Below are 26,332 nucleotides of genomic sequence, written 5' to 3'. Positions count from 1 at the left end.
TTGCAGCCCTCTAAGCCTCAGTAGTTTCGAAGATCTGAGGGCGGATAGAAAAAGTGCGGACGAACAGACAAAGAGCTTTCTTTTACAAAAAAACTAAAAAAAAACCTTCAATAAACCGATAATGTTTATGATGTTATTCTGTCAGTAAAGAATCCTATTCAATTTATGCATCACTGATCGATACGGATATGAATGGTTGACCAATCAACATAACAATGCTTATTACAGCTTCACCCACATCGTATAATTATAATGAAACAAGATTTTGCATTTTGGGGAAACCCGCATATTGGGAAGCTGTAGTTGACACTAATGTCATTTCTACGTTCTACATCGAATTGCGTTTTCTAATTCATTTTCTGTAGGTGTTCTTGAAACAAGCTTCCAAAAATGGGTTACTTGAGACTCACTCAGGCATAGGCGTAACTAGGAGTCTATTAATGGGCGGCCACCTGCGGGGCACAGCTGAATATGGGTGGGCATTGGGCATTCACAAATTATAATACTTATTCTTTTTTTTTCTTCTTTTTTTTTTGTAAGCCACATGGAAAGATATTAAGGGTGTTTTAAAATATTTAAGCTAACCAATTTGTGAATCACGTTTTTATATAAAAGACAGAAAATTTATTTATTCCTTACAGTTAATATAGTAAAACTCGACTTATCTTCGTATGAAAAAAAAAAGAGCCAAACTTGATGTATAAAACTTTATTAATAATATTTATTAATAATATGCAAATGAAGCTTAGGCTTTTAATACAAGCTTCATGAACTCAAAATGGAGAGGGGCACCAGTTTCAAATGGCGTAGGGGGCCCGTGCAACCCCGTATTTACACCTATGACTCAGTTTAGTGATTATCCAAAGATGAACTGCGGTTATGCAAAGGAACATTTTACCTCATCTGTCGCTAAGAAAGGTCAAGTTGAATGTCTGGATATTTACGTTGAATGTTTTCTCATCGCCGCCAAAAGTGAGGATTCTCTCCCTTGAGCGAGCACGGAATCCATCATCGGTCTGCGAAGCATTTCAACAGACAGCGAAGCCATTTCTGAAGGTTACCGCCAAAGTCAGGAGGCCTCTGGAAGCGTTCGCTCATAACCAATAATTTGTTTATTTATCTCCTGTCTTTTGCTTATATCAGACAGTTTCTTACTCTTGTCGCTCAAGGTTTCTTTTATATTACCGCTTACTTTCCACCACTGACCATATTAACACTTACGTATTGTACCTATTTCTAGGGTTTCCTTTTCCAGTGTAACTTAACTCAAGCTCACCTTTTCTCTCATCTTCCTCTTCTTACAAGCACTTTCGTTAAATTCTACTTCTTTTCTAAACTATACCCAATTGGGGTTGCTTTATCTGTACGCACAGACCATTTTTCACTCCTTTCATTAATAAGAAAATACTCATAGTAGAATGAGTCTTTAAATGGCGAAACAAATCCGCAGTTATGTATGTGTACAAATATTTAAAGATAAATCTAAATAGATAGCTTTCGGGGATCTGTTCGATTCCCCCCCGCCACACCTGTCAATCGAAAAGTGAACCGAACAGATTCCCGAAAGCTATCTATTCAGATTTATCTTTAAATATGTGTAGTACGCATACGTAACTGTGGATTTGTTTCTCCACTCCATTCATTCATTATTCAGTTTCTTATCCCATTTGTGGACATGACTAACGTCCTTCCTCTGACGCTTTTAGCCTACACCATATTGTAACTCGTTTTATATTTCTATCATAAACACTTAATCGCTCTCGACAACTCATGTTCTGTACTAGCAGCTGTACGGACGGGTCATCAGAGGTATACAAAAATGAGGGGTTATGAAAAAGAGGAGTTTATGACCAATAGAAACGACGGTCGAATTTCGGATTTTGACTAAAACCTTCCTGGGGGTAGTGTAGTGTATGGTAAAAATTTGATAGCCCTAGCTGTCAACTCCGAAAGTTGTAAAAAAAATGAGGGGGTATGAAGAAGGGGGTTATGACCCTATTAGAAACGGCCCTCGAATTTCTGATTTTAACTAAAACCTTTCTTGTTGGGGGGGGGGGGGGGGGGAGTCTAAGGTAAAATTGGGCAGCCCTAGTTTTCACAGTCTGGGCGTGCATAACGAACAAACAAACAGGCAGAAATTGCCTTTTATATGCGGAGTATATAGACTATACAAACTAGACACCCTCCATATTGCTTCTCTTTTCATTATAATTTCATCTGTTGCTGCGCTCGTGTTAACCACATTTCTCTTTTTCCTTTGCTAAAAAAATAAAACCCTGAGATAACTGTCATAACCAACTATTGCTCTACACCCAAACTCCCTTGTTTAAATCAAGACTGCGCTTCCCTTATCAATTACTCGATACACACACTCACACGCACACACACACACACACACATACACACACACACTATACACACATATATATATAATATATATATATATATATATATATATATATATATGTACGTATATATATATATATATATATAATATATTATATATATATATATATATATATATATATATATATGTGTGTGTGTGTGTGTGTTTGTAAGTATGATGTTTTTACGTAAATGTTACTTAATAACATAACATAGCAGTTGTGATACAACTAGAGAAGTCAGCAATGCAAGCGCAAATTAAGTACTTTTGACGGTTTTATTCCATATAATTCATGTTAAAGGTAAGAGTCCGTCGAAGCAAGATTTTTATTTTGGTACGTGAATCTTAATTTCAAATCCTGTCTACATTGTTAATGTCCTGGCACTGCATTTTTTTTTTTTTTTTTTTTGCATTCGAGCAAATAAGCATCCATAAATCTTGCCCTGCACCTTCTTCGATTCTCTCAATCAACAGACCTACGTGGCAGATATCTTCTTAGCTCAGAGTTGGCGCGACCATCGCCTTCGACTTCCAGAGAACATGACGGAGGAATACCGCATCTTAGACGTCGAGTGGCTGCACAACATCTGGCGACCTGATTGCTTCTTCAAGAACGCCAAGAGGGTCACCTTCCACGAGATGTCCGTGCCCAACCACTACCTCTGGCTCTACCATGACAAGACTCTCCTTTACATGGCTAAGTAGGTTCTGAAAGTTATTCTTCTGTTCAAAGACAGTAAAACCGATTATAAAAGTGACCAAAGAAGGCAAGGGTAGTACGATGACAAGAGCAATATGTATGCACTGAGTTTTGCAACTCATCATTTTGAATCACCAGGAATTAAAAGAGATTGCGGTGACTGCCACCTTGTGGCATCTTGCCCCAGAATTTGCAAGTGGCCAACATCTTGACACTGCCTCTCATCTCTGTGAAGGATCTGACACAATACGAGCAGGCGGCGTGATTCAAGTTTGGTCCCCGATGTTGGTTCCTTGGCGTAAAGATACCCGAAAAAGTGCTCATGTAACGTTGCCATGACGATCGTAATTAATAGATGTTTTTCTGTAAATATGCCAAGTAACCTCTAATGATGATTTTGTGTTAATACAACCTTATTTTTCTGCTGTCGTTTCCCTTTTCATGAAGCACCACACTAGCTCTTCTCGCCTTCCCTCCATGATGGAATTCTTTCGTTTTCAGGCTGACGCTGGTTTTGTCATGCGCAATGAAGTTCGAAGCATATCCACACGACACCCAGATATGCTCCATGATGATCGAAAGCTGTGAGTTGTTATTATACGCGTAGTTGAATTTATGTTGGCGTACCTCCAAGTGCGTGCATGTGTATTGTTTGTTAAACGTCTGTAGTACTTAGCCCTGTTTCTGGTTTTCATATACATGTATACAAGTTGACGTACATACACATAGGAGTAAGCGGTTTCTGACATAGATAGATAGATAGATATTTTTATTGACCACAATACAAAATAATATGGATTTTACAAAAGAGTATTTGGTCCAAATTACAAAATTAAGTACAGTAGATTTTGTACAATCTCTTATACAGACTAAATGAATTTCAATTACACATATATTGTACTAAAACTAAAACAAAACCAATTTAACCATACGCCATCAACAAGTTCCTGTAATTACATTTTACACATTATAATAACGTGTTACATTCAATACAAGGAAAGAAGCTTATGTACAATTTTACTTACTACATCATAATCGGTTCTGGTTACTAGCAAGTCTAAAGCTGTGGTAACGTTATACGTCTGCCTGATCTATAACGAAAGTGGACAATTTTCAATGACATGAGTCTCTGTCTGGACCTCACCGCATGAACACAACCTCTCATCCATCGGCAGACGGCCCCTACCTCTTCTGTTCCACCGACCTGTCTCAACTGCCAATGAATGAGCACTCAACCGCATTCTTGTCCATGATACACGTTCTATTTCATTAAGTCTTATAATTGGTTTGTATAAATGTCATGAACGACTAAATCTGGGTTAACAGTTTTATAGAACACAATCCTATTGGAATTGGAGTTTCTGACCTTTAATTGCAGTTCACATTTTCCTTCCTCAATATCATCAGTATTATCAGAGATAAGGTTTCGTATATACCTCGAAACAGAGTCATTATAGTTCATCAATATTCGCATGGCGTGAATTAAAGGGTCATCATCCATATTATTCCTTTCAAGCCACATCTTTTTGAAGAATCTTCTTTGCCTCGATTTTATTAATGCCCTCATCGGCGGAAGTCCCAGTTCTACCATACATACGTCATTATTAGTAGTTTTTCTGACCCCCTAAAGTTGTTTAATACACACAGCGCGCGTATTCTCAACCATTATACATATGTACCTATATACATTCTTTTTGGAGAATTAAAAAATGCAAATATCTGTACTATCGTATAATGCTATATGATAGACGTAAGACGCCATGCTTCGATAGTTATCGATGATATGACTCCATTTGACGGCACTAAGTCAACCAATTAGTTATACTTTGTTTTCAGTGTCTGGCTCTTTAGTCGGCGTCATCCCCTTAGTGCTAAAGTGGTTTTAACCTTGGGAAATTCTCTGATGTTTTCTCTGTAAGGATGATCTTCATGAAATAAGTCGAAAAGTTTCTCGTAAGGCGTTGTCGCGATCAGTCGCTAGTACCAAGGTCTAAAGAATACCAACTTGGCCAACGGTCTCGTGGGCTGGCAGGAGGGTTCACTTTCCTGCCCTATGCAGGAAGAAACCCTCTAAGTCTTAATGTAGCTATTTTGTCTCGCTCGGAAAGCGTCGAGACAAAAATACGTTACTGGCTTAGTCATAGAATGATCAAACTACCTCAAATTAAATTGCTATCGGTCGAGGAAAATGCAGGGTCACTTGCTGTGGCTGCTAAATTGTTTTATTCGTCAAGACCGTGAAGTGGCGTCACAACAATAATAGAATCTTCCTTAGAAACCATGACAATAAACAATGTAACGTCACAACAATAATAGAATCTTCCTTAAAAACCATGACAGTATTAACCATTGTAACTTGTGATTCAAGAAAAAGATATAATAAAATGTCCTTCACGCGTTAGCACCGAGTCACTGGACAAATGTCTAACAATACATATAGCCACTGAAATAATAGGTCTAGGGTTTACAGGTGTCCCATTGCTGTGAGACCGTACTGTTATTATCGCAATTATGATTATCCTTTTACTTCTTTCCAGTGTCTCACACAACTCATGACCTGGTTTTCAAATGGAACGAGACGGATCCACTGGTTGTTAATCCCGATATCGAGTTGCCTCAGCTGGACATTTCCCGCAACAACACAGAAGATTGCACTCTCACTTACTCAACGGGTAAGTAAAGGGGAATGTCACTTGGCCTCCTCTTCTGGCATCGACGAGCACCTTGCTACCAATCTTTGCTCCAAACATTCAGTATTTCTTAATGCACATCAGAGGAGAATTGAATTCCCGAATGTTTGTTAAGATATCACGCAAGAGCGACTTTTATTCGAGGTGTCAGTTTAGTTCAGATTATAGAAATCCGGGAAACCAGAGAGGAAAAATCATGGGAAATACTTTTTGGCGCGAACTTGAGTGCTTGCTGTTTGACAATTCATTGGTTTTGATTTCGGGTTATCTGGCCACATAAATGACGCCTCCTTCAGATGTTTACTGTTGCTGATGAGCGTTTGGATAATATTTGTTACTTCACATTTGCTCTTGGTATTCATTTGTAGGGTGATGATGATGATGATGTTTGATGATGATGATGATTATTATTTGAAGTAATACTAAGCATTATTAGGGTAACAGTTGGCAGTACTTTCATAAAATAAATCCATATTTATGTTTTTATTATTACGCCTTTCATATCTAACTTGCAGGTAACTTCACCTGCCTTGCAGTGGTGTTCAACCTACGACGTCGCTTGGGCTATCATCTCTTCCATACTTACGTTCCTTCTGCCATCACAGTCGTCATGTCTTGGATTTCCTTCTGGATTAAACCCGAAGCTATTCCTGCCAGGGTCACCCTTGGTGTCACCTCCTTACTAACTCTAGGTCAGTGTTCTTAGTCTATTATTCTATTAATACCCATGTCAGTCCTCAGTGTTATGTCTTTGATACCTGTGGGTCATTGTCTTCAGTAGAAAATCACTACTGATTCTTGGTCAGTGTTACTGTCATTATTGACTTCATTCTTAACATTTTCGTCGTTATTAACGTAAGGTCAGCATCTCTTTTAGTCAGTGACCTCAGTGTTTCATAGCTTTCTTGATGTAACTATCGTTACTAATGCTGACACAGTATCATTGATTTTAGCCTTGTTCCTCACTTTTAGCATTCGTTCTTTTCGTTACATCATGACTATCTTAAGTTAGTGTTCTCAGCTTTACTGTTATCGCATTTTTAAATATAGGGTCAATGTCCTTCGTGTTTGTATCAGTACTGCCTCAGCATTGTTGTCATTACTAATTCTAGGCTTCTATACTTTTTTGTTGCATCATTGCAAGCTCTAGGTCATTGTCCCCAGGTTCTTCGTCATTGTGTTCTCATTGTTACATTTTTAATTACTCTAAGTCAGTATCCACAACACTGAAGGTACTACGGTCATTTATTCTAGGCTGGATGTTACTTTTGACCTTCAAGAGATGGTAGTATGACGTTGACAGTTGGAACTAGACCTTCTGACCTAGTCTTTCGATCTGTTGCTGTGTCTCACTTTCAGCCTCACACCCTTTCATCTATATCCTCTTCTAGGCCAGTTTATCACATTCACCATAACGTTTCCTGTCTGGTCATGGAAAGTTGAGCAAAGTAGGGTGGGAAGTCTGTCGGTGGTTGAACGCTAATAAACAAGAGTTGTTAATTAATAAGCACCATGATCTGATGAAACCACTGGCCAATTGCAAGGCACAGTCAGACAAAGAGAGCACCTCGATGGAATGATGCAATGCTTACAGGCCACCTTTTTGCAGATGGGTAACAGTGTCTGCAAGGGTCAAGAAAAAAATGGTTGGGCTAGGATCCTTATTCCTAGAGACTTGTCGAACAACCAGGAGGTGCATCCTCCTTACATCATTCTCTTCCAAGGGGGAAAAGGATTTTGCTGTATATATGTATGTCATACATCAATACTTGTGCTGTGAACCCCAGGCTATTTTGGTGATCATACCATTCTTAACACGCTATGTGAGGTATATTATTCATTTCCTTTCCTGCACTCTTATAGGAATTAAGGCATAATTGCAATTGGCTTTAGGAGAATTATAGATTCCCCTGCTACTTGTGGGATTTTTCCTTAGACCAACAGCTCAACAGTCATTCAGTAGACACTGCAGTGCCTTTGAATACACTGTATCTGAAGGCTCAAAGTTGTGAGATAAGACAGGAGTCGTGAATGGAATGCGAACGGAAAATATTTGCAGACGGTACGGTACTGGTATGGGTAGCGAAGAGAAACTGCAGAAACCAAGGGAAAAGTGTGAGTCTGAACAAGAGGGGGAAGTTGAGCGCAAATGCAACTGAGGATGGAAAGATGGAAGGAAATATATGAAGGGATTGATGCGCTAATTCTTCTTCATGGACGCGCAGGTTATATAGATTAAGACTATGGAACTCTTGAGAAATGGCTGGTATGAATATGCTTAGACTAAATTATATATATGTATATATAGTTATTATATATATATATATATAATATATATATATATATATATATATATATATATATAAGGTTAGAGAGAGTAAATGGATGAACAAGAGTTGTGAAATAATTTGGCCAGGTGGAAAGAATGGGCTACGGCAGGTCTGTTAAAAGAGTGTTAGGAAGAAGTTAATTATTCCTTAAGCGTTGGATAGATGGGGTGAATAAAAGATGCATTGGAAGGTAGGGCCTAAATATTCAGGAAATGGATAAGCGCACACAAGATATAGATAGGTAAGTGACACACTTTATTTGGGGAATCGAGATGATGCCGATAAGACTTTGTTGTTGTATGAAGGGGTAATATTACGGAGTATTTCTTCACGGCGGGTCCATCCAGATTCCAGATATTTAACAAATGAAGCATAAATAGGGGAGGGATTATTGTCGGCTTCTCTCTAGAGTCATGCTCTGTCAGGGGGACATTTCTTAATGTGTGTTCATGTGCCTGTTCCCGCCTTTTAGTTCTTAATGTTTTTTCTCTTTCTGTCTCACACATATATATGTGTTTGTGTGTCTGGCTGTTCTGTTAATTATTATGCATAAATATTAGAGATTCACAGCAGTACAGACTTAATCATCATCATCATGAATTAGATATAAGAATTAGTACGCATACACAGGGCACCTAATAGCAATCGCTTTCAGTAATCTGACGTGATGCCTTATTAATGACAGTCTTTCATGACCCAAACAGCCACTCAAAACCAGCAGTCCCAATCGTCTCTTCCGCCGGTGTCGTACATCAAAGCCATTGACGTCTGGATGTCTTCGTGTACGGTGTTCGTGTTCGCTTCCTTACTGCAGTTCGGTATCGTCAACTACTTCATGGAGGCGGAACCCCTCTCCAAGGACATGACGGGATACTCCGTGGAGGATCTCACGGACCTGGACGAGAAAAAGGTTGGTTGTTACGGACTCCTCCGGGAAACCTAGATGGCGTTTTCTTGAGTGAGTTATGTATCCAAGTTGTGCAGTGGGAGAACATTTTGCAATGTTTTTGTAGGTAAGTGCTGTAGTACCCATCATGAACATGAGAAAATAAAGTGTGTTGATACGTTAGGCAAGATTTACTTCCGTCATGCTGTTACCCGTAAGGGAGTAAAGAGGAAAAAATAGTAATGGAGAAGAAGCCGCATAAATGGGTGATAGACCACAACTCTTCGTAGTCGGCAACTCTTGTAGCCAAAGATGGATTAAGACCTCGGCAAGGGACGTCAGTGGTTCAATGAACACCATCGCTCGCATGGAGCTGGAAAAGGGTGAAGTTTGGGGGCCAAAACACTCACGTAACCAGATTAACGGAGAATTCCTTATAGATAAATTATCATCTATCCATACACACACACACACACACACACACACACACACACACACACACATATATATATATATATATATATATATATATATATATATATATATATATATATATATATATATAGTATATATATATATCTATATATATATATAGATATATATATATATATATATGATATATATATATATATGTATATATATATAATATATATATATATATATATATATATATATATATATATATATATATATGTGTGTGTGTGTGTGTGTGTGTGTGTGTATGTGTGTGTGTGTATGTATATTTGCAGCTACGCAGTCCTGCCAAAATGAAGTATGCGAAAAACTTTTGCTTTCAAGAGAGAAAATGAAATCTATCGATCTTTTAAAATCAGAACCAGTGCTCTGTTGTTTCCTTAGCTTATATAACTTCCGGCGAAGTTTTTTTTTTTTTTTTTATCAAGAATATAGTTAGAAACATTTATCAGCTTGCCTTTCCGTCATTTTTTTCTAAAATAAAGTTTGTAGCTTGTATCGTATAGTGTTTTTATTTAGTCCAGCCGGGGGGAATAATAGATATTTAAGGGCTCAGGAGAAAAACGTAGCAGGGAAAGAATTCAACATTCCGACTGCAGTGGGAGAGAACTGAGCGGGACCAGGCAATGTCAGAACTCTTCATCCCTATTTTCTAAGAAATTCTGTCAAAAAAGAAAAAAAAATTGCATGTCAACGAGAGTTTGTTGGGTGAGTCAAGGACCAAAAAGGTTTTAATTTCATTTTACACTCATGACGGTTTTGAGAACGGGGAAATATTTGTATGTTCAGCCAATGAGATTTTCACTCTTGAAGGAACCTAGTCGAGCTTTGGTCGACGAACTTTGTCCGATTTGACGTCAGAAGCGGAGAAACAGCGAGAAAAGTCAGAACTTTGCCCCGGTTTCTCCGCTTCTGACGTCACATCGAACAAAGTTCGTCGAGCAAAGCTCGGCCGTGTGGACGGGGCTTAGTTACTGCTAGAAATGCGTTAGGCCGATGTAAGTTGAAACTCCGCTTTTTGCTGACGTCAGGTGTTTGGCAGTTCTAGTAGTTTCATAATTTGTTGATTGAATTCTATTCCAGCTTTTCTAGTTCGCTTCTCTGCTCTGAAAATTCCTGTTGCTACAACTTATGGCTTCTTGTCATTTTAATTACCTATATTCTTATCATATTCTTCATTGGGGTATTTAGAGAACTTCTTCCAATTTCCTCTTTCTGTTTATGAATGAGAAAACCTCTGCCATTACTTATGAGATCTACTCTCAAGTCGGTTTTCCTCTGGTGTGCTCACTTGAACTACTATATATCGTGCGTTGAGCAGAGTAGGTTTTATTCGACAGTCGGGAATGGCTGTCTTCAACACTCCCCATTCTTCTTCAGATATTTCTTAATAATCATTCAATCACGAAATTGGGCGGTAGGTACCTCCTCCTAATGGTGAAAAAAAGTCATGTCCGTCAAAAGCTTTGTCGCTTTGAAAATTGCTTGAACGGTTTCCACTGAAAGCACTTCATCAATGTTGCGGCAGACTTGCTCTCACAACAACCCTGATTCGGTCTAACTCTGAATTTGAATGACTACTACCTTCTCTCTCCCTCTCTCTCTCTCTCTCCTCCCCTTCTCCCGCTAATGCTTGAGGAAAGCCAAATGGCTTCTAGGGCTTCTCGAAACCTTATTTTACTCCCTTGATCTCGTTATTCACCGGCTGTGGGCGAACAGTCGCCCTACATGAAAGGGAAAGGTGAAATAGGTTAACGAGGACTTTGGTTACGGTAACCTGTTAAGTGGAAGAAATGATATCGCTTGAGGTCAGGAGTGATGAATCTCTCGTTTGCCCGCCACCCGCCGCCCCCCCCCCCCAACACCCCCCCCCCCTCCCCGCTCCTCACGTCGCCGGAAAAGAACGAAATGTAAATAAAAAATAAAAATAAAAATAAAAAGATAGAAGAAAATTGTTTGGATTAATATCGTTAATTCTTGGCCTGACTGGCAGGTAAATATCCATCCGCTCGCAGCGTGACCTCATGCGCGAATTTGGTCGAATATTAACTAAGTCCGTTGTGAATAGACCTCCTTCTTTAGGCCATGGCCGGAACTGTCCCGTTGCGGAGATTCCAACCGGATGCAAGTGTGGGTTGGTTCACTGATGGGAGACGCGGAAGAACGTTTTCTTGGCTGTAGAATTAGTGGGGGTGCGTTCTCTCTTTGAGAGCAATAATCTGATATGGGTATTGAACCTCTGTCTGTCTGTCTGTCTATTGGTCTCAACTATCAACACGTGAAATATGCGCCGAAGTTTCTCTGGCACAATTGAATTTTCTGTACAGCGTATATTGCTGTATGAAACTCTCAGTCACGACCCGGTGGGGGCCTGTGTTCTTGGCACATATAGCGGTGCCAGACGAACGATCATGGCCAACTTTAACCTTTAATAGAATATTAAGTACCTAGACTTAGAGGGCTGCAATTTTGTAGTATGTTTAATGATTCGAGGTTGGATGATCTGCGTGCCAATTTGTACTATACAGCATCAGTAGTTTTTAAGATCTGAGGGCGGACAGAAAAGGTGCGGACGGACAGACTAATAATCACCTCAATAGTTTTCTTTAACAGAAAACCAGAAATTCAACATAATTTTGATAAAACACTGCCCATTTGAAACATTATGTAAAGATTAATTCAAGGCAGTAAAGCGGCTCTGGTCAGTATTTGAAGATATTCAGACTGACAGACGAAGACCATTGGGTCAAATTCAATTAATATTCGGAATAAACACATCAAGAATCGTTGCTGGAACCATTCGCTTAATTAGCGAGCAATAAATGATTGATTCTAATTTCCAATCTGAATGTTGCATCAATTCCCTCAGCTTTATCAATAACTTAATAGATCACGGGTACGTGATCTCAGGTAACTCGCTACACAGTTCCTGTATTACACTGGAAATCATCACATAACGAACCCTTGAGGAATAGCAACTACATAGCAAAAATAAAAGGTAGGACTGTGGTGTGATGCGAATCTTCTGTTACCCACTCATTCGGGACTCTCTGATTTAGGATTCTGAGATGTGACCTAATATTTGGGTTATTATATGCTTCCAGGCCTCTTTTGATTATGATTACCTCTAATGGCAGGGAGCGGGGGAACATGGGTGAATTGCCATAAATGGGGTCATTTTTAAGTGTTTTGCGTATTGCGTGCATTATGACCTGTGAACGCAGAAGACGGCACAAGTTGCTCTGGCATCAGAAATATTCGATAGATGATTTTGTATCGAACATGAAATTAATTTCTACCTAAATTTGATGCAGATATATTTGGGTGAAATTCTGTGAGTTCTTCAATCTGAATTATTTGTGTTATAAATTATAATACATTCTTAGGCGAGAATGTGGAGCTTTCGTTTTCCTAAAAAATAATGGGCCCATTAAAAAGGTTTGAAATTGATATTTTTTTATATCATATGCAACAATTTCAGAAGCATTTATTTGTTTTAGTTTGAAGTCTGGGATCATTTCATATCTCGCCAATAAGCCTAGGGGTAATACCTAAAAGCATTTGAAGCAATTGAATCTCAAACGTTCGCTGGCATCTCTTAGCGTAGTTGAGCCAAGACTTTTACCTTACACCCAGACTTCGCATACTTGAACCAAGACTGTTACCAGACACCTAGACTTAGTATACTTGGGTCGAGACTTTTACCAGACACTTAGTCTTAGCATACTCGAGCCAGGACCTTAACAAGTCCTAGACTTAGCATACTTGAACTAAGAAACCAAGACTGTTACCAGACATCTAGACTTATTTTACTTGAGCGGAGACTTTTACCAGACATCTAGACTTATTTTACTTGAGCGGAGACTTTTACCAAACACCTAGACTTAGCACTTGAGTCAAAACTTTTTCCAGACACCTATACCTAGTATATTTGAGCCGAGACTTTTACCAGGCACCTAGATTTAACATACTTGAGCCAAGACTTTTACTAGACACCTAGACTTAGCATACTTGAGCCAAGGCTTTTACTAGACACCTAGACTTAGCATACTTGAGCCAAGGTTTTTACCGGACACCTAGACTTAGTATACTTGGGCCAAGAGTGTTACCAGACACCTAACCTTAGCATACTTGAGCCAAGAATTTTACCAGACACCTAGACTTACCTACTTGAGCCGAGACTTTTACCAGACCAGACACCTAGACTTACCTTACTTGACCCAAGACTTCTATCAGGCACCTAAACTTCATGAAAAATTGATGTTGCTAATATTAATGAATGTTTGAAACCGCCTTCACGTATATGAGTACTTAAATTTTTCCTCGGATATTGACCGTTGGTATTCAATTTGGCTGTAAGATTCTAAAATATTAGGAGAAGCTTACATGCCACCTTTAAGTAAACAAGCCGAAATGCCATCCGAAAATACCAAAGACTATTCTATAACAGACACAGACCTAAAAGCAGAGCCTTTCCTGTGATGTAATTAACTCTTGCTTCCTTTTTCCAGTCGGAGGACGGACGTCTCAACGGGTACTCCAGAAGCAGGAGTAGAAGTCGCATGAGGTCGAGGAGTCCGGGAGTGCCCCAATATGTCGTCCATCGGTGTACGGGCAAAGACATCGCTCTGTACATAGATAAGTTCTCCAGGTTGTTCTTCCCATTTGCGTTTTTCATTCTTAACGTTTCCTACTGGACCACTTACGGCACAATGTAAATCGCTTGGATCGTTGGCACCAAAGGGTTCCGGAAGTCCCAGAGAAATAAACGTACATTTGAGTGTACGAGATAAAGAGATGGTGGTGGCGCATTCAACCTAAAACAATGTGCATGATAACGGTGAATTCTGGGCTTTGTTGGAGAGTTGGAGAACGCTGCATCAGGGACAACGGGTCTAAACAAAGAAAAAGATCCTCTTCTCTCTGAAAACATTTGGGCATGAAACGAGCAGAGTGGACAGGTCTCATGAGTGAGTGTCATACCAGTGGTTAGTTATTGGCTGTATAATGAAAGGCATGCGACAATGTGCATTTCTCAGTGCATAGAATGTGATATAGACACGCTGTATTGAAAATTGTGTATGAACCTCTTCAAATTAATGATGTTATTGTTCATGAGACTATTCCACACTTCCTAAAGGAAGTTACAATGAACATGACTGCAATGCATTTTGTAGGTTTAAGAGAAAGTAATCAATGGGTTCTTATACACCTGTTGTTACAGTTTTCGCAGCTGTTGTACTATTGGTATGTATTTACACCCCGTTTTTAAAAATTAGGAAATTAGTTTGCACTGGTTTGCATGTACTTAAATATTAGCACTATGTTATTGTTTGTTTGTGCATTCATCTCTTACTGTTGTGTTAAGGCTGGGTGTGACACGAACAGATTCTCCAGCAACTTTTTGTATTCAGGGAAATAATGAAGTGGCACAACTTCAGCTTGGTCACTTGTATTAAGGTCTTGTTAAAAAGTTAATGGGAAAGATGCTCAAGGCCAAATTTGTGGTAAATCCAGGACAGGTCGGCCAGGCAATAACGTCACACGGCTCATTGCAGGCAGGCCCACCACTAGCTCGTCGGTACAACAGAGCATTTGCATCCTTGTCTCTGCATTAATTATTTCGGTTTTGTATTAATTTTCCTTTAGTGGTAGTCTGCCAGTAACCTAATTATTTATCAGTGTCAGTTATTTTGTTACAAAATACAGTCTCATATGTCTCAACTGAAAGTTAATTTCTCTATCGATGTCGAGGGGAGGAACTCTATACCTCTATTGTTTTAAACAGTATCTTGAGGAAAAGTGTAATGAAAATTACCAGGAATACGTCATTACCAGGAATACGTCAGACATTCAATACACGAAAAGAAATTTGTCTTCAAGTAACCTATATGTATTTAGAGTAGTAACAAATATTTAATTGTCCTTGGTTTACAATCTGTAAATCGTGGGCTATGGATCTTTACTCAGTCAACTCAGGTGATTCATCATTAATCCCTTGTCTGGTCGACCTCAGTCCAATTCCATGCCAAAAGCTGCCGGGTTACCTACCTACTCACTGCCAGGTCAGCTATCGTTTTGTATTTATGTTAGCCTTTGAAACTGCCTTATTTTACAAGAATTATCGCCATTGCCCGTGTTATCACATCAATACTTTTTACATGGCATTAGAAAAAAAAGAAAAAAAAGAATGAAATTTAAACTTGATAGGGATGCATTATCAGGAGCATTCTCCACATGGTGACTTCCATTTGGAAATTAGATACGACACCTTTATTAACAGTCTAAAAGGACTTCACTAGACATCCAAACGAAATAACTGAAAGTTGCCGTTGTTGAGATACATTATCAATTAACAGCCTTGCTGTTTGGTTGCTTGACATCATCAGTTAACAGCCTTGCTGTTTGGGTAGTCAAGCACAGCTTCTAAACTTTTACATACCACAACAGGGAGAGTAAATCAGATTCATGCGTTTATAGAATAATGATTGTCATGTTATTTTAAACATCCTCATGTACTACAGGCGATATGATAGAGTCATTCAGTACTCATTTATCTTTGATTTCAATAAGCTTGATATATATATATATATATATATATATATATATATATATATATATATATATATAATGCATATATATAAACAAAAGGCTGCTGTATGTGCCTTATCCTGTTTAATCAATACGATGAACCTTTGTAATTACACCTGTTTTCCAATCTTATTCGTTGTCAAATGTTTCATGTAAAATTACTGTTAACATAATGTCCTCTTTTTATATATTTATTTCACTGTGTATTAAAGTTTGTGCTAAACTCTTGATTCTCTACGCGAGTTACTTGTAAATAAATCTTTGTTTAGTGTAACTCTCTTGTATTGAAATGTCAAAATTAGTTGTTTGTGTAATAAAAGCTCTCCTTTCCGTAATTGCATTTGCCAACAATATCTTTCATTCTAGGTTTTACATTTGACGGGGTATTTCCCCTTAAAAGCCCTAGGTTTTTGCGGGATAATCGTCTGAAAATGAAGGCCATTCAACGCAAGGAATGGTTTTGATGTCTTCGTGTCTTTCTGTTACTGACCCTTTTGCCGAATTTATCAGCGTTCATACATATTGTGTATGTTGATGAATGCTGATTTCATGTGTAGCTTATGTTTACTGATAGAAATCTGGGAAAACTAATGATTTTAACATGAACATAATTATGTAATTAATTTCCTCTGTTATTCAGCCAAGTAGATTACGTAGAAGAATATTGTCACCTTGAAACAGTATTCTAATTTTGTTGTAATAAACTTGATGTTATGGTGGTAAATTCTGTTATTTACCAGTGCTTTCATTTGTTTTATCATTACCTCTTAGGTTAGATTGAAAGTTTCAGGGACCATCTTTTTTAAGCAATGCCTTTAATTCTAGGCCAATATTCTATCTTAACCATGTTTATGACGGTAATTTAGTAATTTTCCGTATTATTTTCTTAACTTGTGTTCTGGAGTTATATTCCTACCTAACTGAAGTTGTCGAGAATTGTATTCGGCATATTCATTTAGTCCTAATCATATTCATGTAAAATTAAATTTAGGTTTAAGAAATTTCAGCCCTTTACCACCGCCAACCCACGAATAGCAGCTTATCTCCTTTAGAAAATGTGGTTCTTTTAGCAATGAATGGCAAGCTGACATTTTCCAATGAAAACTTGTAGATAGTGTCTTAACATTCTGCCTGGTTCCCCCCATGCCCGCGTTAGAAGTGGCTACTGGCTACAATTTTCAGACTCTGTACCAACTATTCTGGTAACTGACGGTGACTGAGTTGAAGACTTGAAGTGAGTTGTCAGTGTTGAGAGGTCTTTTATTACTATTCCGCGGTGGCCTAGACTATGGCAGTTGCGGTTTTTCTATGCAGTTTTACCTCTTGAACAAGAATTTTAAGTAATATTGATTCGGACTACTGTAATTAACCCCCAGGGGCCAGTACTAAACACGGCGAAATACATTGGACGCCCCCCAATCCCTAGTGGATGTCGTATCCGCGTTTACGTTCCTTGCAGTGCGGAATTATTTAGATTACCTCGGCTCAGTGTTTAGTTGGCATGCGTGGAAAGTGACCGCGTTAATATGTTGGAGGAACGGGACTGAAATTTCGGATTAAAAATACCTTTTCGCTGAAGACATTACAACTAATTTTGATATTGCACGTGTCTTCACAAAGCTTTGCATTAAAAAAAGAAAAGTGTTTGGAGCTTTTCCTGGCGCTGATGGAAGTAAACGTGTGTTGAACTAGCCTATCGCTTGCTGTAGAGCCCATTTTGGAAGACCCATAGACTCCACGAAACTCTTGATCTTGATCGTAGGATTTTTTAACTTGAAACGTTATTGATACCTAGTATTGTGAAGAGAGCCATTAGGCTATAGAAGAACGTCAGATGGTACCAATTCTCTATTGGAGACAGGTAAGCCCAATATTTAGTTCCTTTCTCTGGGCTTGCTGAACAGAGTGGTTGGTAACTTCCCGAGGTTGTCTTCACTCTGCCTTGGACTGAATTTAGTACTTTTAATCGGAGCTCAAAATTTAGTTATTAACTGGTTGGATTGGGAATTGAGTTTGGTATTTATGATGAAGTGTTATCAAACATACCTATTATTGAAATCTTTAGATCTATAGTACTATTCCGCGGCGGTCTAGACTATGGCAGTTGCGGTTTTCTATGCAGTTTTACCTCCTGAACAAGAATTTTAAGTAATATTTATTCGGACGACTGTAATTAACCCCCAGGGGCCAGTACTAAACATTGTGAAAGACATTGGACACCCCAATCCCTAGTGGATGTCGTATCCGCGGTTACGTTCCTTGCAGTCCGTGCGGAACTATTCTGTAGAATTACCTCGAAACCAAACTTAGGCTACTGTTTGATTAGATTAGTAATAATTAATTAGTGGCTAATGTGACCATGGGGATTACAGGGATACATACTAACTTGACGCAATTTGAGGCACCAAATATCATCTGACTTTGGGTTTTGGGCCTTCTTTGAACGTCCCAAACAATGGCTAAAAAGAGTGCTAATTGTAGTATTTTGATAGTTGCAACCTAACCTAGCCAAACTTAAGGTGTTGGTGCAACCTCGATGGATAATATCTGTGGTACATAGGCTACATGGATACATACTAACCTGTGTATATTGCTCCAGGAGTAAGGACCCGTGCTGACATGAAGTGAGCTTAATCAATAATATAATCTCATTTTGACCTAACCTGTAGTGCTGCGTCGCAAGGGAACTTACCCAAACCTAGGCTAACATGGGCTACCCAAACCTAGGTTAACATGGGCTCTGTGCTCTAGCTTGCTGTCTGTGCTGTGCCCCTGCCTCACTGTACCTTCACAAAATCGTTTAAAAAGTGTAGCAGTGGTAATTTGAGGGATACACACAGGGTATGTATTCAGTCAAAACTCAGTAAACAAGTGACTAATAGGTACATCAAGTAATTGCATTGAAGTTAATTTATTATCCCACTTTGGATGTGCTGATTAATTTGGAGTATAAACTATAGTGGACCTGGAATGCACCATCAAAGTAACACTTCATTAATTTCAAAATGAACAGAAAAAGCATGCAAGCAAATTCCAGTACAAAACAGGTAATCAAAAATTGGTCAGTAATTTTGAAAATGATAGGTGAAGGCTTTGTATATTATCCATTGACTGCAGGTTTATTTTAATTTAGTTTATTTATTGCACAATTTTGATTAGAAAAGCATGCATGATAAAGGTAAGTGGCAACCACAAAAATGTTGTGGGGTCTACTTCAGAGGGTAGGACTTAAGGCAACAGACAGTCACCGATACCATCTTACATTGCTACCACATTATTACATTCAAAGTACTCATTTTATGTCTGTTGCTCGTATACACTGCCTGCTGTGGTCCATGATTTGACTTTTCTTTCTGATTTTAGACGAGAGGAGTGATATTACTTACTGATTATAGAGAAATAAAGCTGTAAAAGATAAGGGTTATTTCAATGAGGGAAAAGACAAAAGGTCAGAGGTTCGGCTTCCACTTGTTTAAAGCAGCTTCGTATACGTATTTTCGGATTCAGCGGGAACATTGCAATTTGCACTAGGCTAGGCCCATTTTTTTTCCTGTATACAAGGGAGGGCATTAGTCTTATGCCCTACCCACTACCTTCATGACGGCATACAGGAAGGAAAATAATCTAATCTATTAAACAAACATTAGCCTAAGCAGTGACAGGCAATAACTTCATACCGAAATATTTAGTGCTGCAGAAAGTGGCTCTAAAAATTAAGATACCCATATCCGGAGGTATTACAAGTTGAATGTGGTATCAATTTGAAGCTCTAGTCTTCTACTCTACAGAAAGTTCCAGAAATGGAGTTGTAATTACCAATATTCCTGCACAACTTTTTTTTTTTTAAACATTTTACCGTAAACTTCCCTAGAATTTTTTCTAGTAGTGTATCTGCTTTCTTTATCATATTTTTACACTTATAAAAGATTTAAACATTAAACAAGGCATAGTTTTATATGCTTTAGTATATGGAGAATCATAATATACCATCATTTTATTGTTGGAAGCACATAAAAGTAAATAATAGGGATTTTTCTTACAAAAATAATTTTTAGAAAATGGAAAAAATCAATTTCATTTATGTTCGCGAGCAAACGGTCACAGATATGAGCATTTCTCCCATATGCAATGTTTTAAAGTATTTAATGAATTTTCTAATGACCCAAAATTAACTTTCTAGAATGATTCAAAGTTGAATTAAAGTGAGTTTTTTCTCAAAGAACTGAGCCAACCGACAGTACTCTTAATCGTGTATTTTTGTATGTTTCTTCACAGTTGCATTATTTGTCCCTACACTTTTACTGGAATTCATTTCTTGTTGTACTTCAGACAAAGCCTTCACCAGTGCTGCATGCAATACTGATGTATATGTCAGTTATAATCTTGTAAAAAATTAGTAATAGGTCACAACATCATTGGGCACCTATCAGTTTTTTTTGGGGTTGGGTATTCATCTACATCACAAATTTGGAAGTTGCAACTCATTGAAACTGCATGGTCTGGAGAATTCTATTCCATACGATGAGGTTAGCCAGTTTAGGACATCAGTGGCAGAGGAAGATGAACATAAAGATGACACATACATTCCACGAGGGCTTGTTAAATATAAGCAAGGTGACTGGACTTCCATCATAGATGCTGCAATCGACAATTTTGACCAGTCTGATGGCATATCGACCACCAACTAACTGTATGACAGCTGTGTTACATCAAAGAACCGAGTCAAGTGGCGTCATTCCAAGGCCAGAAAAAAGACATATGGAGAAACCACTTTCAACCATTAACAAATGTCATAAAAGGCCTGAACGAGGAATCCATCTTCAGTACACATGACGTGAACTTGCACAGGAAGGTGGAAGCGTGTAATTTATTTTGGAGATTGTGTAGAAATACTGATGACATGACCTTCCTACCAGCATGGTCAGGATTCAGTGCAATGGTGTCACAGACAGATATTCCTGTTGCTAATGTGGGATACTTGCCTTTCACAGGTGCTCCGCCTTCAAATTTCTCAACTGTGTATACTGCCATATTAGACTGATTTCTGTTGCAAAATCCCAAGGCCAGCCACATGTTTTAGTGACTGCTGACCTTGCCATTTATAGTAAGCCACAGCAGATAAATTTGGCCAAAACCTGAACTGTAAAGCAGTTTAACCTTGAGACTCGGTGGTATGCATTTTAAAATGAGTTTCATTGGTAGGATTGGAAAGCTATATGGAGATTGTGGCGTATACTAGATGTCATACCATCTTCCAATGTGTATGCTAGTAGGACAGCCTGAATGTTGCTGCAAGGTAAGCACTTTGCAAAAGGAATAAGAGGAGTGAAAGTTGCACATATTTGTCTGCACCTGAATACTATGCCAACGAAAATGGTTTTCCTTGGATTGATGATGGATTCCATATCCTTGCCCAAAAACTCCAAAACAGTATGCACACAACAACTAAGCTAGTTAATTTATTGAAAAACAAGATATCTGAAGTGATCCAGACTCTCAGGCACTTTCACCCATTTCAGAAAGAATGGTCTCAAACCTTCAATTACAATTGCAAAGTATCAAGAGATTGATATGAAGAATGTTTTGTCCTTTGAATTAACTCCAGTTCCATCTTCACTATTCCATGATGATGGAACCATGAGAAAGGCCACAAAGTCTGACCTAGCACACAAATTGGAGGAAACTATTATGCAAGAAACTGAATTAAAAGCCAAACCCGACACTCCAACAGCATACATCATTGATGGCATGAGTTTTATCCAAGGTGTTAATGAATCACAGTTCAAAACTTTTGATGACCCAGGAGAGGTTATTTTCAAGAAGTTGATCACCCTATTCATGAATCCTGACCTTGATATTGAGGCCTTTGTGTTAGTGTATGACCGCTGGTGCTATAACTTAAGTTCAGGTATCAAAGGCAAAGAACTGCAGTGGTGCTGTGACATACTAACTACCATTGGTGCTCTTTCTCATATCATTGTGTGAAATAGATAGGTTCCCAACTACAGACAATATCTCAAGTCATGAATGAACAAAGTGACTCATTCATTTTCTGAGTAATTACGTAGAGGCCAGAGTCTCAGAGAGACTTTCAGAGGAAAAGACACTTGTGGTTGCTGGAGGTTATCCCAACGGAGAAGTTGTACGAGAAATAACCCGCCAAAGAGGCAGATACCTGGAAAAACTATTCTCAACCCATTAAGAGGCAGACACAAAGATGCTGCTGCATGCGACATATATGTCATCATTTCCACACACTTTTATTAGAGGTGATAATACAGATGCCTTAGTTATCCCGTTGTACTACCAAAGTAGAGGGAAATTAAGCAATGATGTATACTATATGCACTCCGGTCACTCGGGAAAGTTTGTCACTCGGGAGAGATTTATACTTGTGTCTAAAATTGCTGCAATAGTTGGGAAAGAGCTGTATTCAGTGCCACCAGCACAGGTACTTACTGGTTGTGTTACAGCCAGTTGTCTCTTCGAACTCAGAAAACGTATTGCTTATGCTTTCATTCAAAATCTCCTGGATACTTTTAATACGACTAGCGGAGTTTCACTGTGCAGATGAGGAGGCTGGGCTAGATGCAGCTAGAAAGTTCATCCTTTTGATGTATGAAAAGGGTATTAAAGGCAATTCATGTAATACTCTCGACAGCTGTGCTTTCAGATGGCAACCTCAACTAACAAACCAGCGTCCTCTTTCCCACCTACTGATGATGCCTTCATGCAACATGTTCTTAGAGCAAAGTTACAGACCATAATTTGGTGCAGTAGCCATATCGCAAAGCCAAAGATAATAGATCCTACTAATTATGGTTGGATGAAATGGAATAAAAACCTGCAATATGGAACAAGATTGAAGGAGTCTGCCCCAAAGGAAATACGTGACTTGACCCACTTCTTCTGTAAGGATGAAAAATGAACCGATGGAAGAAAATGTCGATGCACCTGATCAGTCCTAAAATGTATAGGGATATGTAACTGTGATAGTTCTTCAAATACTGCTGTTGTCATTCAAGATGATGAGGATGAGAAAGACGAGTAAGGTTAGTTACTCCTTATGTTTGCACTTTTTAAGCAGTTGATTAGTGTCCGAAAGGATATCTTGTAAAAACATCATGTTGCATGATGATACAAATTACTATATTTTGTTTGTACTTTATCTTGCATCTTCTAAATTTTGCCTTCGTTATTTTTAGAAATAGAATTACATCCTACAAAATTGGTGGTACTTCCAAATTACTAATTCCACAATGAAATTACACGGAAAAGATGTTTCTTGCAAAATTGTTATAAAGCCAAACTAAGTTGTGTTAGCTTGTTCATTTTGGTCTCATTAGAAAGCGCATTGAATGCTCTAAAACAATGAATACGGAAGAAATGTTCATATCTGTGACCATATTTTCGTGAACGTAAATAATGTTTTTCCTCTTTTTTTTCACTATTTTGTAAGAAAAGTCTATTATTTACTTTTATGTGCTTCCGACAATAAAATGATGGTCATATTATGATCCGCCATATCATAAAGCATATAAAACGATGCCTTATTTATGTTTAAATCTTTTGCAAGTGTAAGAATGATAAAGAGAGCGTATACACTCGGCAAAACTTCTAGGGAAGTTTACGGTAAAAGAAAATGTTGTGTAGGGATATGGATAATTACAGCTCCATTTCTGGAAAGTAAAAGACTAAAGTTTCAATTTGAAACCACATTCAACTTGTTATACCTCCAGTAGGGGTCAATTAATTTTTAGAGCATTTTCCAGCTGTCCGCCTCAACAATTATTGTAGTGACTCACTACTTTATAAGGGTATATTTTGTTGCGACTCGCTGAAACTCCGTACTTGGCGGACTATGCAGTGACTCCTTTGAAAGACTAGTGAAAAAAAGAAAAAAACTTTACAACTTTCATATCTTTTATTGCAATGAATTTCTGAATACATGTAAATTAAATACAGACAAAATAAATTAGGGAGTACATCCCGAAACTTTCATATGTTTTATTGCAATGAATTTCTGAATACATGAAAATTAAATACAGACAAAATAAATTAAGGAATACATCCCGAAATTCTTTCCACAAATCATCCTGTTCAAAAGGGAAATATGTTCCTATTAATAATTACTGTGAATGATACATTTATAAGACCAAGCGATTCTGATAAATAGAAAAGATGATGAAAATCTTCATAAAACGTAAACTTTGTTTAAATCCTTAAACATCTACCATCGATTGTCCCTTATTGTCTGGGTACTACAGAGCACGAGTGCAGTACCTGAAAATGATTGATAACATTGCCATTCATTTGGCTCTGAAACAGTACACGTATAAATATAGAGAGCTACAGTTTAACCCTAGATGCAACATCACAGGAAACGGCTATGACTAGCTTATTTTTGGCAAATCTTGAGATTCTTCTCATGCCTTCGGACGCATTCGCCGAGAAGCGCAGGCACACGATGCAGAAATCTTGTGAACTTCCCCAGTTTTATCCGAAGGGAAGCCATTAATACTGCTGGATTGTTTTTTTTTTTTTCCATTGCGGACTTTCATTATTGGATACTGGTGGTTTTCGAAAAGGGTTGAAATGAATTCAAAACCAACGTGAACCTGCTGGCTACACGATTGCAGCGTGTCTTAACTAGTGAATAGAAATCTGGTAATCAAATGACTGGTGATACCAGTGTTGATAACAACTGGAGATGTGTATCGCTATAACGATAAACCTAGCATACCTTTTAAGAAAAATAAAACGAATCTTTTGTGCTATTGGAAACTCTTAAGTACTGGAATGTGTTCGCGTCCTCTTCAAGAAAAACATGACGTACAGTCATGTTACCTATAAATTTAATCTCGTGTACATCATAAGGATACAGCTTTATAGTTTATAAACACCGACTAAACAGTTCAGGTGGATCCTCCAAAAGAACATTCAGTGAAGTTGTGAACAATGTTTGTTGTAGATAGTACGTTTAGTTTTAGAGAACGAGGGAGGTGGTGTTGAAACACAAAAGAATTCTCTCGAATGATGATGCAGTAGTTCCTGAAATTTTGGGTACTCGGACGAAACTGTAGATGAAAATGGATGATTTAAGTGGTCTGAACATACTACTACATAAAGATAATCAAGTAAAAAAATAACTATATATACCTGTTTATTATTAACGCATTAAGGGCCGTCGATAACGGAAATTCAAAAGCAAGACGTTTTCATTATTAATGATAGCTCTGAAGTTGAAATAAGGCATCTTTCTACAAAAATAAAGTATGGAAGCTCCTTGTATTCATCACCTGGTAATGAGGTGTGAGGTTTGATCATCAATATGTATGATAAAGGGAAAAACAACGGTGCAACATTTGCTTTTCGGGTTCGGGAATTTCACATCCCTTTCTGAACAAACGGTGAATTTTCCATCAAGTGATATATCAGTTTAACAACACTTAACATGATCGCTACTTTTGTTATAACAAATGTCATGAATTGCACACCAATAAAAACGAAGGTTACCTATATGACGCAAAAGTTTCTCTTTGAAGTCCTCGCGAAAAATGAAACCTAGGAGTAGTTTTGCTCAACTTCAGACAATTTCATCCAAAAACTGATTCAGCTGTATAAGACCATTGCGAAAGCTTTCACCACTAAAGAACGTGTCAGAAACTCCTCAGCCTTTGAAGACCGATGCAGAAACTTCACATCATTGGATGTCAGCATCAGCATAAAGAAAATAACCAAATATTTTAACGGTCGCGCAGTTCACCATCTTGTCCACGCTCAACGGCGAAGCTCCTTTACAAAAGCTCGACTGGTTCTACACAACCCCTATCACTGCTACGACGAACTATTGATGAGCGACTACCTCGGAGCTCCCTAAACGCTATGGCTGACTACAGTTTAGTTGTTCTCTCTCACTCTCTTCTTTTCCAGCGTGTAACCGGGACTGATGTAAATGACGTTGTCGTTGCCATAGCCTAAGATCCTGCAATGAGAGAACACGGTTAGGGACACATCAGCGCTTCGTGTGCGAGATATGATCTGTCACACACGCAAACATTATACATTATATATATATATATATATATATATATATATATATATATATATATATAATATATATATATATATATATTTATATGTATAAAATATCAATGAAACTGGCAAGTAAATGGGAAGGTATCAGCATCATTGAAGTGGCACTGAACCAATATCCAAGATGCTGAGTTGCAACAGCCACACCAGAGAAACTGACTCAGACGTGTGTCAGGGGGA

General features: G+C 38.2%; 2 protein-coding genes and 1 long non-coding RNA gene across 6 annotated transcripts in view; 2 read left to right on the top strand and 1 right to left on the bottom strand.

The window, feature by feature from the left end:
* The window catches only part of LOC135198175 (uncharacterized), a 47,122-nt gene extending 31,460 nt beyond the window's left edge, over positions 1 to 15,662 (top strand). The window contains exons 5-10 of the mRNA XM_064225694.1: positions 2,861 to 3,087; positions 3,588 to 3,670; positions 5,624 to 5,758; positions 6,292 to 6,468; positions 8,811 to 9,016; positions 13,978 to 15,662. Of these exons, the coding sequence (XP_064081764.1) occupies positions 2,861 to 3,087; positions 3,588 to 3,670; positions 5,624 to 5,758; positions 6,292 to 6,468; positions 8,811 to 9,016; positions 13,978 to 14,184 (1,035 nt within the window). The 3' untranslated portion in view covers positions 14,185 to 15,662. The remainder of the gene's footprint in view (positions 1 to 2,860; positions 3,088 to 3,587; positions 3,671 to 5,623; positions 5,759 to 6,291; positions 6,469 to 8,810; positions 9,017 to 13,977) is intronic.
* Positions 15,663 to 16,916: 1,254 nt separating this feature from the next.
* LOC135198177 (uncharacterized) overlaps positions 16,917 to 26,332 on the top strand; it is a 183,573-nt gene continuing 174,157 nt past the window's right edge. Inside the window, exon 1 of the long non-coding RNA XR_010310741.1 lies at positions 16,917 to 17,918. This is a non-coding gene — a long non-coding RNA (uncharacterized LOC135198177). The remainder of the gene's footprint in view (positions 17,919 to 26,332) is intronic.
* Positions 23,963 to 26,332, bottom strand: part of LOC135198176 (protein charybde-like) — a 98,071-nt gene continuing 95,701 nt past the window's right edge. For all 4 annotated transcript variants that reach the window (XM_064225698.1, XM_064225697.1, XM_064225696.1 and 1 more), the window contains exon 5: positions 23,963 to 26,042. In XM_064225698.1, the coding sequence (XP_064081768.1) occupies positions 25,958 to 26,042 (85 nt within the window). In that variant the 3' untranslated portion in view covers positions 23,963 to 25,957. The remainder of the gene's footprint in view (positions 26,043 to 26,332) is intronic.

This window comes from Macrobrachium nipponense, chromosome 21 (assembly GCF_015104395.2).
Source record: "Macrobrachium nipponense isolate FS-2020 chromosome 21, ASM1510439v2, whole genome shotgun sequence".
NCBI classification, from domain to species: Eukaryota; Metazoa; Arthropoda; class Malacostraca; order Decapoda; family Palaemonidae; genus Macrobrachium; species Macrobrachium nipponense.
This window is presented reverse-complemented; position numbering and strand designations above follow the sequence as displayed.